The following is a 14,312-nucleotide window of genomic DNA, read 5'->3' on the forward strand; positions in this document are numbered from 1 at the left end:
TATATTTAAGCCTTACATCCTTTTCTAATTTCTCTTTAGTTCCTGGAATTGTGCCAGTGTCTAAAACCCCAAGAATCTGGTTTGTCTTGGGAGAAGGCAAAGTTTAACACCTCTGTTGGAAATCAGAGGATACCCTGCTGCTGTATGTCTTTTGCTTATCTGTACAGCTGGATAATTTTTATAATGAATGAGGCTTCTGAAAAACACAGTATTGCCTTCAGATGCCACTAGATTTATCTATAATTAGTTCATTGACGGCACTTGTCTGAAAATTGACTTTTCAGCAAAGAACCAAACAACCCTACCCCTCTGCTTTCACAAGAACAAAGTTCACTTTCAGCTACCGAAAACTGCCATTTCAATTTCTGCCCATAGCGCGTCATGCTGTCAAGCTGCCCTATAAATAGCAGTACAGTAATGGAGTTGCTAAAACATTCCTTGGTGACTAGAATAGGCTTTGGAGCTACTGATCATTTTGAACTTTAAAAAAAAAAATTCTGCTATAAGTAAGACGTCTTACCCTGCAGCACGATCATCAAAGAGCATTCTCTTAGGCAAAAGAATGGCCAGGTTTATACTTTACCACGTGTCAACCCAAGAAGCACTTGTGGGCTCTAAAATGTTATGTGCTCCCCAGTTCTATAGCAGTCGTAGGGCTCTACCGTTGCTACTGCTTGATCACCTGTTGTTTTCGCTGAACCATCTTGTTAGGTGGCTCTGGAGGTTCCTTGTGCCCACCAGGCTGTCCTTGGCATTCCTCCCCCCACCTTCTGATGGTTGCCTTGGGTTCCCACCCCTGGCACGACTGACAGCTGCTGGTCCTCCCTTAGGCTAGCCAGCTCATGGGTAGCTGCCACACACAACTCCATGTTGCTTCACCTTTGTTTGACTGCCTCTCCCTTTCGGTCTGCCTCTTCTGCTCCGTCCCATGCTACTTTAGAACCCCTCCACGTCCTGTCCTCTCCCACAGATGCTTTTGCACCCAGCCTCTCCTGTGACTTCCCATAGAAGACTATTCTCTCCGACCCCTGCGTGCTTCAGGGAGCTCCTGAGCCACTCCTTGGTTCATCCCGGCATGAAAAAAAATGCAGAAGTGCAGTGGTTAACTTAACATGCCTTTTCTCCTCCAAGAGAAACTCCCCCACCCCCCAAGTGACTGACAATGGAGTAGCTGGACTGTGACTTTGGCTGTGCTCCCACATGGGGGTTGTCAGGGTCTCCTTGCTCTCTGACACGGGCTTCCCTTCTTCTGTGCGTAGCTGGGATAGGATAAACTGGTTTACCAGCGGAAATAATCTGTATAAAATTAGTACTAGTACTAATCTGTACTAGTCCTAGTAATAATTTATGTATAGAACTAGTACAGGTTAGTTCCTCCCAGGAGCAAGGGAGGAACCAGGATCCAGATGGTGACTCAGAATGTCTACACTGCGACTGGGAAGTGTGATTGCAGGACACGCCAGCATAATGGAGCTAGCACTGATCGAGCTGGCTCACTCACCACAGCAGCTCAGCCATGGCAGCCCGAGTATGTACTCTGGGTCCTGGGTGGGACTGCACTTGGGTGGCTAGCCCATGCCGTTGCCTGTGATACGGTGGCAACATTTTTAGAAGCTAGTCTGGAGTGTAGACTTGTCCCCTGAATCCAGAGCATTGCAACATCACTGCTGCTGACTTGGAATTTGTAGCAAACCCACAATTAAACCCAGAGCCTTTATATTGCACTCATGGTGGCTGTATCTCAGCTAAATGTGCACATGCAAGCGGGACAGGAGATGCTTTTCATGAATATTGTTCTTTGCTAATGCATTTTATTATGGTTTTTATACATCCTTGTGCATTCAAGGAAAAAGCAGTTTGGTGACCACATAAAAAAAAAATCGAAATATATAGCAAAAAAAAAAGCAGTTTTATCATAAAATGTGAAAGGGATTTAAATAAGCAATAGAAAAAACATCAAGCAATCAAATATAAATGAGTGGAATTGTTTAAAAAAAAAAAAGAATGGAGCAAAGTCAAGGGCGAATAGATGAAGAGATTTGCCTTATAACATATCTTCAAGAAATGTAGCCTTGCTAAATCCACAATTTATACACAGCATCTTAAACACTTAAATACGTAACTTATACAAGGCAGCTTTTATCAATGCTAAATTTTGTCGGACAGCATCTGAGTCATCTGGCATGTAACAGGTGTAATTGTTGCTGTTGCTGTAGCATTGTGCATCATGACAAACATTAAATTTGCACCCTGAGATTTAGATATAGATTGTAAAAGGTTTGACCTTAGAATCTGTCATTGTTCCTGTTACTTCACCTTTATGGAACTGCTTTATATTTAATCAGTTGGATTCTCTTTGATTTTGGTATGATTCCCAGAGGATCAATATTTCCCAGAGGATCAATATTTACTGGACTTTTGCCATACAATAAAAAATGTTAGTTTAAAAGATTATTTTCCCCTCCCTTTTCTTTTAGTATTATAGTTCATTTGGACTGTACTTTATTATTAATTAGAGATGGGCCCAAACCAAGACCTTGTAGTCTATGTCTCTCTCTCCTCCCGGAATGTTTTGTGGTAGGGGAAAAAAATGGAACTAAAGTTGGATAGAGGATGATAAATCTGTTTTCTGACTACTTCCAGGTTTTGAAATTTGTTTTCCTTCCTTGTTGGAACAAAATCAAACCCTTTAGAAGGTTTTTGTGAAACGGAATTATGTTGAAACATACGTTTTTTGGATTGAAAAGAGCAAGCTGTCTCTGTCTGTTTGGGGCACCCCTGGACCTGAGAGATCATCCCACTGAAATGTTCATCAAAATTCATAGGTGTCTGTGAAATATTTCGATTGAAAAAAGCGTTTCAGCAAAAGGCTTCAAACCAGTTCTAAATGGAACCCATGTCTGAACTAAAGCTAGTTATAGTTTGCAAAACCAAATCAGGATTGATGCAGATTTGCAATCCCCAAACTGCCTGTCTTTTTCCTATTAGAGTTGTTGGTCAAAACACAAACCTTTCGTTTTATTAACTGCCCATCCTCCAAAGTGTGGTTGGAACTTGGATGTGCAGAACTCATGGGTTTGATTCGGTTGTGTCAAATGAAAATCCAGCCAATAAAATTTTGCAGAAACCAAACTAGAACCTGGCCTTATATCTGCTGCTAATGCCTGATCCAAAACCCACTTGACTTCAGTTGGGTTTGGGTCATGGCCTTAAGGCAAACTTTAGAAGGGGATTAGAGGAACAACGGAACATTAAGTACTGGTATGTTTGGTCTAATAGTGAACAATGTTACCTTCACGGTGACAATATTTAAATGCTTTGTAACCCTGACTAACAATAATGATGTATATAGTAAATACTTGCTTCTGAGAGAAACTGAAGAAAAATGGCTAAGTAAATAGAATTCTTCTTCTGTTTTCTTTTTCGTTTGGTTTGCAGTGGTGGAAAGCCGAGGAGGAATCATGGACAGTGCACACAGATTTTCAAATCTGCCGGTCTATCTCCCCATTAGCTCTCATCTCTCCAGTGCTGATGTTTCCTTTTTCCTCAAAGAAGCCAATCAAGATATCATGAGGAACTCCAGTTTGCAGGCTAGGGTGGAGTCATTCTTTATATATAAAGCCAAGAAGCAGCCACCTGTAGTACATGCCACTTATGGACCCTTTTTAGTGGAACAAGCTGTTCCCCAGGACCTAATGCTGTCTTCTGCTCCTTTTGGTTTCATTAATAAATTCACATTTAATTGGAAATTAAAATCACACATAATCGATAGCTCCGTATATTCCAACAGGCCTAAAGTGCAAGCCTTGTTCTATGTCGCAGGGAAGGACTGGGATGACTACGATTCTGCCGAGAGATTGCCCTGTGTGAAGATGTTTGCTTTCCTGGAGACCAGAGAAGTTGTAGCGAGTTGTAGGTTGAAAGGTCATCTAGGATTGTGTGTTGCTGAACTGGAATTAACACATGGTTGGTTCAGCTCACCTCCGCCATTGGTTTTGGAGCATGAGCAGACAGCAGACTTGTTGGAAGGGATTACTGTGGAACTCTTCTATGAGATATATGCAACAGATGGGGAGTGTTCTCCTGAGGATGTGAAATGGGAAAACAACATACACACAGGGCAGAATAATGCGCACAAGGCTTTGCCGCCTGTGGAGAGGATTGGTAGCATCATTGTTTACCCAACTCAAGACAAACTAAAACAATCTTCACTGAGGCTAGATGAGAACATCATGATCCACTTACCACTCAACCCTGTCAAGGAAGGTGACATAGTAACCTTTCATGTGTCCCTTACTGGTGACTCCTTAGCAGATCAGTTTACATTAAGGTAAGTGGGTATTTTTTATTGTTTTTTTTAAATACTTTTATGTATTTGAACAATCCAGCAAATCACAAGGGCTGAGTGCATCCCAGGTATAGATCCATTGTGGGGGGTGATAGATTCAGTGGGTGTTTTGCCTGAGAGACTATTTCAGAATTTGGCCTACAGCTTGGGGGAAAACTATAAGTGTTCTTTAAGTATCTGTGAGCCCAATAGGATTTAGTCCTTGGAAGCTGACACTGAAGTCTATGCCATTAACATTTATATAATTTTTTTTTTATAAAATATGTTATTGATTATGACTAGTTTAACTCACTTTGGTTCTACTCATCATACCTCCTATACGCCAGTCAGAATGGCTGACTATGGCTGTCCATTTTGCAAGAGAAATATTTTATAATTGGCATTTTTCACTGCTTTGATGTATCTTTAAGCTATCCGCTCTTATAGACTCTTATCATAGTACCTGAGCATCTCGAAAATTTTTATTTCTTACTCCTCACAACACTCCCATGTGTTAGGGAAATGTTAGCCACATACTTTTACAGATGCGGAACTGAGACACAGAGATTAAAAGCTTGTCCATACCTCTCTGCAATTCATCTTACAGGGTTGTGAATAGTGGTGCACACCCAAGTGCTGCACTTTAAATCTGTGTGGATGCTGCGGGGTGGGAACTAAAAGGTTCTTATTTTGTATTGTAGTTTGCAGAATAGGAACCTTTTAGTTTGTGCTGGCAGCATCCATTTGGGGGGCTTTGCAGTGCAGCACTTTGGTGTGCAGTGCTATTTAGACCCCTGCTCCCCCGTAGTCTGAATTGCGGGGTGTTGTAGACATGCCCTAAATGACTTGCCCAAGGTCACACTGGAAGTCTGTAGCAGAGTCAAGATTTGGAACCAGATCGTCTGAGTCCCAATTCCGTGTTTTAATAACAAGACCAACCATCTTTCCTCCCCTTAGTAGTACTTCATTTATTTTCAAGCTTAAATGACTGCTTGCTTGGTACTTTCCCATTTTAACAGCAAAGGAGAACTGGAAAAATAAACCCACAAGAAATATTTTTCCTTGAAATTTTCCAACCAGCTTGATTTGTGTATTTCAGTTTTATCAGAGAACTGTTGAGTTGCATGGTATCCTGATTGCAGGCACTCTTAACCAATATGAGGGTTAGTGCTGTATATTTGTTGCTGTGCCCTTAACTGTCAGAGTTGGTTAAGAACGACACATAGACACAACTCAGAGAAATGGGAGCCACACTCAGGGTATAGAAAGGCCAAGAGGTAATTGGAAAGTGTCATACCAAGAGAGTGTTAAACATGAGGGAAAGGAGGAGTTGCAAATGCATGCTGGCAACTTAAAGCAGACACAATTTTACTCCTAATTTTTAGATCTATAAAGGTGGGGGTACTATATGACAAAAGAATACTATCCATGACAAAGATTCAAAGTGAATGAATAATAAACCTTGTGCAAGCACCTTTCTTCTTCTGAGCACTTTGTCACGCTGTCTGGATGACTCACGACTGTGAGTGCCTATGTCAGGGCAGACTGTCAAAAACAGGGCAGACACTTCAAACTGGTGGCGTGTTCTATCATTCTGTTTCACCAAGCCAGCAACAACTCTGAACTCCTGGATCACTATAACAGTCTTACCATGGAGTCACAGACAGTCCCCTTAGACTCTCCAGGCTATTTTGCCACCCAGACAAACTGGTCTTAATGATAAAGGTTGCTTACACTGAAAAATCACACCATATTCAGGTTGCTTCCACTCCCAAAGACCAGTCTCTTATCCCAGTTCAATTGGTACCCTAGATCTTACACCAAAGACAATGCCTGTAGCCAATCCTGTAATGAACTATTTGAAGGTTTATTAGCTAGGAAAGAGAAATGAGTTCTTAACAGGTTAAAGCAGGTGAATATATTTTCACCAAATGATTTATTATCTAAATCCTCTGAGTGACCAAGTTGTAGTGATATGTCAATTCAAAGAGTCTTTCAGGGCGAACCCAGGAGTAACCCCCTGGGGATCTCTGGCTTCAGTTTGGGGGTCTCTAGCCCTATCAGAGTTCCAACCACAAAGAGATGGACAATTTTCCTGTTATTTTGTTTTATTTCCTTCATTCAGCTTCCAATCTTACAGAACAAGCTTCCTTGCACATAGCATTCCAAGGTGCAACAGAGCCATTAACCAATTCTTTGTATTGCAATGTTCCTTGATGGCCCATTTGATTTTGATAGCCCTTCTGGGTGCATGGGGACAATTCTGGTGCCTGGGTTCACAAATTCAGAGCAAATATTTTCAAAGTTATAAAGCAAAATTTACCTATTTTCTTATAGCATGGAATATTGACTGTACAAGTGAGATGAACACATGCAGGAATTTGGAAGCATTTCATAGAGTATAAACACAGGTGAATTGGTCTGGTCTCCAGCTATGCATTTGTTATTTCTTAGCCAGTGCGTGCAATCTTGGCAGGAGTTGGTACCTGGTTTGCTAGCGTCACCACACTTTACAAACATTAATTCAACATATAAAAATAATGTAACATTCCTATTATTATGAAACATGAATATTGCAGTTAGAGTTGATCAGTGTCTATTGTACAAACAGAGTGAATGACCGTCCCTGTGTCCCTAGAGTAAAAATGTGTAATAGAGATATAAACTTTCATGCTTCAGGGCCCACACAAACCAATAAATGCTTATGGTCAGAGCAAATTATTCTGTAATGTTTAGTTTTGGGTTTCTTGCAACTTCCTCTGATGCATACAATATTGGCTAATGGATAGTGATGGAGACAGGATACTGGACTAGATGGGCCAATGTCATGAGGTCAGATGGCTGTTCCTATGTTCCCATGAATCCACCCAAATCATGTAAGATATGGAGGAGCTGAATCAGAGAGATTAAGTAATTTACTCAAGACTGCAATGGGAGTCCATGTTAGCGCTGAAATTCTTGGATCCTAGTTTTATATTCAGCCTATAAAATCAAAGTTGAAACTCCCCAAGGAATTAGACACTACTCAGAATCTTGCCTGGCAAGTCACTTCTTTTGCTGTGTTTGGATTTCCTATATAGCCAAAGAAACAGTGGGTGTTTATTTCAGGAAGCTAAATGCTGAAGGTCAGAGACAGAATGCAGATCGCTTACCTGCTCACTGATGCTCCTGGCTGGAGGGAGCAGAGGCCGTTGTTGTTACTATGAGAATTTCAAATGACATTTACTCTTTGCCTATGGAGAATTTATTCAACTAAAGTTTACACAGTTAGCAGGGCATTATGCTGAGGGAAATAAAATCACTATAGCTCCTACATCTAATTTATGCAGTTTTCCTCTGTAGGCTCTCCCTTTTTTTTCCAGACCATTAGTAATGTCCATAAAAACCCAGAAGGTTATTATACCTAGAATATCTGTGTCTTTGCACCAGAGAAAAATATATTGATGTGAATATGTTTGCCTTGGGAAATATGTTTTTGCTCAGTATAATCTATTGTTTTAAATTGTGTCTGTTACAAGTGGAGTGTAATGTATTCCATTCTGGCTCATATAAGACTATAGATCAAAATCAAATCACCTTTAAGATTTCACTGTGATGCAAACTTCATTGCTATGACTGTATGCAAAAAGAATGGATGTGTGCAATTTTATGTGCCTCTGTAGAATTTCATACACTATATTGTGCAGTGTTTTATTTTGTGCTGAATTTTGTACTAGTAAATACTGAATTTCAGTCCATAAAAAGAATCTGATTCTGCCTTTTTGGGTAAAATATTGGGATCTTAACTTTGCTTTGAAATCACAAAGCTTAACAGCTTCTTGGCAAATGGTGAGGAAAAAGAATAGTTATTTGCTGGTGGATGTTGGTTGCAACAGTATCAAGAAAGCTATAAACATTGTAGCTGTCGTTCAGGGAATGTATCTGTTTTAGAAAGCACTCGAAATGTATCCGTCATCATACCAAAAGAGAATGTTAACAAAGGGGTGACTTTTTTCCAGAATTGGTTATCTTGCAAATGGCACCTGAATCTCTACTGATGTTGTAGACTCAATTTGCCAACACAAGCTCCTTTATTGGCATGTACAAATTTTGCATTTTCCAATGAACAGGTCCTATTAAGAAGTCTGTGTTTGAAAGCTGGTCTCTGTGTGTCCAGCAACAATTTCTTTACCACACAGTTCGCTCCTGGAACAACTATTCACTTTTTAAACCCACTCCCATTTATTAATGCTATCCCCATCTTGAGTGGGTTGCAACTGGAAAGTGAGCTGGAGAGATACAGCATACTGTTTTCAATCATTCACCAATTAAATATATTTTTATTCTTTTTTTATGTTATGGATGCTATGTCTGAGTAATAGGAATAATCTTTGGCTTTGTAAGAGTCTCTTAATAAATGGAATTTAAGATTGATTAAAGGCTTCAGCTTTGCTTTGACCATTAATCAGTCTCTGCAGACATTTATTGCTTTATATTCTGCAAAGCAGACCATGGAGGTTGTCTTACTTGAAAGACAGACAGAGATGCACATCCACAAAAATTACCAGAGTAATGCCAAACTCTGGAAAGCATAAGCTTTGTAAATTGGGCTCTAACTCCACCCTTTAGCCCATTGCCTTTGTTCTATAGTAAATTCTCTACGAAAAATGTTGCTAGTGCTGTGCACGTTCCATAGTGGTGATTTGGGCTTGATCTTTATCACTGGTGAGATCCTATGCAGTGCTGCCCAATTACATGTGCGAAAGCTGCTGCAAAGCCTCTGCGTAGGAATAATCTTTTGAAAACCAAGACTGAATTGGTTTGAAAAAGTTCAAACCGGGATTACTTTGGGTAAATTCTGTGGCCTGTGTTATGCAGGAGGTCAGACTAGATGATCACAATGCTCCCTTCTGGTGCCTATTAACATTAAGCAGTTTGGAGAACCCTACAAAGGTGGTAAGTGCACTCGTACAGGAATTATAGGCTGAATCTGTCTTCTGATGCACATATGTCTCCTATGACAATTCACTCTATTAACCTGTTCAGAATAAGTAATATGCATGGAAATACAATACATTATAAAGTGAGAAAAAAATGGAAACTGTGAAGGAGAAAAAGGGACAGTATATCAGTTTTTTTTTTTTTTTTACAAAAGGAGTCTCCTGATATAAATGGAGGAGTTGTATAAAAATGAGAGGATAGAATGATTATTATGAAAAGACAGAAGTCTCATCAAATAGTTGTACCTGGGGATGGTTTAATGCTTCTTTCCTGGAGTGTACAGTTATTTTAACACTATCTTGGGACAGTAAAGGCATTTGAAAGAAAAATGAAAACATTTTTTGTGTCAAAGAAGAGCATTTAATGGAGGTAATGGATAATCACTTCTTGGTTACAAGAAAAGAAACCATGACTTTGTTTATAGAAATTTGTGGAGCATCGGTGCTATTTTCCAAGTCTCTGTTTTACTTGTGAGTAAGAATCTAGAAATAAAGCAAGGCTAAGTACTAACAGCAATTTGTTGAGTTCATGGATAAAAGGTAGGATTATTAGCATACATTACATGCACCTAATGTGAATGACCCATTATTCTTTAATCCTCTGTCAGAATGGAAACAGATTGGAGATATTCCAATAATAATAGGAAGGGACAGACGTCAGGTAATGAATCCTATACTAGACAAATGAAACGAGCTGCAGGTGGGATGCAGTCATCAGCATGGTTAAGAGGAATGGCAGGAATATATAGAAGCTAAAAACCTAGCAGATATTTGGTGCCCAAGCAGCCCAAAGAAAAGAGATTATACATTTTTTTTCTGTGTCACAGTCTGCATATTGCAGCAGTGTAAATTACTTTTTGATTTTGGATGAATTAGTACAAGGTGAAATACAGGAGTGTTAGCTTTTACTAATCACTCTCACTAGCAGAACTGATATTAAGAATTTATATTAATAAACATAAATCCATACAGAGGAGGTTAAATGTCTGACTACTAAGGAGAGAAAAATCACACAGGACATTAAAATAGAATTTACAAGACTACTTTGTTAATGATGAAAGATCTGTAGAGACATGAAGGGTATTATAGAAGGCTAGAAAAAGATGGGTAAGAGCCAGTCTCCTGCCAATAGCTGCTGAAAGCAAAAAGGGGAACCAAACAGAAGGTTTTAGACCTTGAAATACCTAGGAAAAAAAGAGAACACAGAATATTGGGAACACAGCATGGTGGAGTAGCGGGAACATACTGAACATGGCCTTCATCATTTTAAAATTAAATCATTATGAATCAGGTAGCAAGGCAGGAACATGTTGGCTGCACAACTAAAACGACTAGTTGTTAAAGCCCAAGAGATAACATTAGCATAACAATCCAGCACAAGTAGAGTGGGGGTGGGGGAAAGGACCTTCTCAAATAATCAGAAATCTCCTCTCTGTTAATAAATAATCACAAAATTAAATCATTACAGGAGACCACTATGGGAGACCTGGGAATACTTGGGGGGAGAAAAGTTCTAAAACACTTAAGATACAGTCAGTCACTACGGACACAAATCACGTCTACATGAGATGTGTGTGCACACCACACAAACTACATTAAAAGAACATTATTAAGGTTGTGAAGTCAGGTATACAAAAGGTAGGAAATGTCAGAATTAAGGTTGACTGATAGCCTTTAATTACATCATATGCTATTTTCACACAGGACCATCACCTCATTCTGTGCACAGGATGCATGGTGCTCATTTAATGAACAGTTATTCTCGCTTTTTGCCTCCTCTTCATAGTGTGCGGCCCTGAGCTTATTTACTGCACATGGTTCAAATCCTGCTCTGAAAGCCATTGTTTATTTGCTCATGGGCTTCTCTGTGGTTCTTGTCACTATCATATTGGAGTGACTCACAGCTTTTTCCCATTTTCCAGATAGGGAGTTTATGTACAGAGATATTAAGATCAAATGTTTCCACTAATTTTGGTTGCCCAATTTGAGATACCTAGGACTTGATTTCTAGAATATGTAGCATTATATGGCATGTTCTATTCTTGAAGAACAGCTCCTATTGACTTTGGTTGCAACTGTGAGTGCTCGGCACTCCTGCTGCAAATCAGTCCCCAGGGTCTCAAATCAGGCACCCAGAAAATGAGGAACACACAATTAGTGATATGTTTAGTTTACGTGACTTGCAGAGCATCCCACAGGAACTCTGTGGCAGAGGCTGGGATAAAATTAATTGCTGCAGGGCAGCGATGACCTGCCTTAACCAGTCCGCTGTCCTTTCTCTTTCTTCAGTCCTCTGCTTCATGCACTCCACTCTTTCCAACACCTGTGAGTAACGAGGTAGGGATCCTACAGACAACAGCCTCCTTTACTACACGACCCAGATACATCCCCAAAATAGCACTAGAGGGGGATGAGATATATACTCAGCCAGGGGGTTTATCAGCGATTATCTGATAGCAGAGGAAGGGTGAGATTCAGGAATGCTGGGTTCCGCTCCAGGCTCTGGAGGGGAATGTGTCTAGTGGGCATGGACTTGGCTACCTGTTTGGCCCCAACCTTGAAACCACTTCAAGCCAGGGAATGCGGCAGCCCCCTGCATCCCTTGTTCTATCACCTATGATTCTGATCCTAGTCGTCCCACTCCCCCAGTCTCACTGTTCCAGTCTTCTTGTCTGGCCAGTACCATGCCCCAGTTTCTTGTGAAATCTCTTCCCTGCCTCCTTCGCTAATTCCTAGTCCAGTCTCCTGGTCCAGTAAGTCCAGGTCTTCCCTTTCCCCCGCATCTTCTCAGATCTGAATGTCCACCCATATCCCTAAGTGGCTGGCTCCCAGACCCACTCTCTTTGCCCAGTCAGTCCCAATTTCTCCCTCCCCATTTCAGTCCCAGTCTCACCAGACCCCCTGTTGTAATCTATTCCTTTCTCTCCCCTCTTGTCTGGTTTTTCTCCCCTGCATTCAGTTGAAATGGCTTCTTTCTCTATGCTGCCTGGGTGCCAATATGGGGTCACTGAAAGCATGCGTGAGACAGGCTCTCTGCTCCCAGTTATAATGCCTGGCCCTAACCTAGCCTGGAGCAGCAGTTACAGAGAGAGTCTTTCTGAGCCCCCTGCAGCTCTGGGTTGGAGCAGTCTCAGTTGCTCTCTGGGGGTGGCTCATGCACAATCTGGTCAGCCATAGTAGCTGTGAGAGGTTCAAATGTGCTCAGTGAGGATGGAATCTTTAAAGAGTTTAGCTGCTAAAAGCAAGCCTCTGCTGAGCACGTGCAAACTGATTTTTTTGGGAAGGCTTATAACTTGGCCAAATTTTGGGCAGACTTCCATGGAGACAGCAAAAGCACATCTCTGACACAAAAGCCAGCCCCACACCCATTTTAAAATCCCTGCTTCAAAGCATGGAGATACAAGAGCTATTCAAAGAGGTTGCTATAATTTTTAAAATGGACAAAACAATGTGTTCCTCCTCCCTCCCCCCGTCAGTCTTGTCCTCTGAAATGGTTGAACCCATTTACTGATTCCTCCACCACCACCACCCTCCGCCCACCCCTCCCCCCTGAAAAAAAAATTCAGCCTGAGGTAGGCACCCAAGATGGAAAACTTTACACTTTGCCATACTTTAATTATTCAGGCTAAACAACTGAAGACACTTATAATGAAGTGTTGAATAACCTTAATAAGTAGCACTATCATCATCATCAAACACGCATAGTCTAGGAAGGACCATGGTGCCTGCCAGAGTGATCATGGTTGATGACATCGCACCAGTCATTGTGTAGTTCCTAGATCTGGCCCAGTCTTGCAAATCCATGAATCTCTGGGGCAGCTCTGTTGGGGCACCAGGTAGGACCCCTTTGCATGTTGATGGAGCGTTTGAGAGTATGATATGCTGGGGTGTCTTTTTCCATCCTGGTGATACGGCTGCTCCACCAACCCCACCCATAATATGTATTACGTACAGTGGCATGGCATGGCGACATAGCTTATATGATGCTGTGGTCATAAAGAATTAAAGCCTGATCTTGTGCCCATTGAATTCAATGATGTTCTCACTATTTTCAGTGGTAAAATTCATGCCCTTTATCAGCATGATTTGGAGACGGTAAAAATGCTTTGTTGTGTAGATCCAACTCACCACGTAGTCTTTTATCACCACATTATGTACTAGAGCCTGTATTTTAGACATGTTATAGAGAATTTCTTAAATATTTTATTAGAGGGGTTTTGTTTTTTTATTGCTATCCTCATTGGTAAACTCAGTCTCTCTCACCATTGAGGATCCTCTAAGGGTAAGGGAAAATTTTTTTAAGAACTTCTGAAAATGACCTGAAATATGTTTAGAAAAAACTAAGACTTAAAAAACTTAAATAATGATAAATGTCCAAATGAGGATAAATGTCCCGGTTAATTCTATCAAATCTCAAAGAACTCACAAAGCCACAGTTAGCAAAGCCATTTAATGGAATTTTAGATAAAGGTCAACTACCTGCTACAATGAGTAGAACAGTAATCACTCTTCATACAAAAAACAGGCAGAATAGCAGAGAGCGTCTGATTTCAGTACTGTATGAGAGGTCTGGAATAGTCTCAGAAATAACCACAATGAGATCGCAATGGAGTAATACTACCTACAATAACTCTCTATCTGTCTGACTTCTGTTCTGCAAAAAGTAAAAGCACCATGATCTCACTGGCTTAAAATAGCACGCCCCTGTCTCTGTGGGATGTTGGGAGGATAAACACATTAAAAGACCGAGGCTATCTCAGCACCTAGGAAGATAGGTATTTTATATAAAATAACTTAGTATACTGTGTACATCTCTACATACATAACTGTGCAATGTAAAGAAAAAAAGTTATTTATGGAAACTTGAAGGGAACCAACATATAAACTGGCACCTCATATACCGGGTTGCATTAGAAATAGATAAGTGGGCCATGCATAATCAGTGACATTGTATGAGATGCACTGCATCAGGTGGTGTACTCTGAAGCACATCATTTTACATCTGA

At 40.6% G+C, this 14,312-nt stretch overlaps 1 protein-coding gene across 1 annotated transcript in view; it reads left to right on the forward strand.

The window, feature by feature from the left end:
- The first annotated feature begins 1,419 nt into the window (after positions 1–1,419).
- The window catches only part of LOC137147603 (transmembrane protein 132B-like), a 198,251-nt gene continuing 185,358 nt past the window's right edge, over positions 1,420–14,312 (forward strand). The window contains exons 1-2 of the mRNA XM_067539937.1: positions 1,420–1,528; positions 3,439–4,330. Coding sequence (XP_067396038.1) covers positions 1,420–1,528; positions 3,439–4,330 — 1,001 coding nt within the window. The remainder of the gene's footprint in view (positions 1,529–3,438; positions 4,331–14,312) is intronic.

This window comes from Emydura macquarii, unplaced genomic scaffold, assembly GCF_026122565.2.
Source record: "Emydura macquarii macquarii isolate MOO-44397 ecotype Brisbane River unplaced genomic scaffold, CSIRO-AGI_Emac_v2 contig_554, whole genome shotgun sequence".
NCBI lineage: Eukaryota > Metazoa > Chordata > Testudines > Chelidae > Emydura > Emydura macquarii.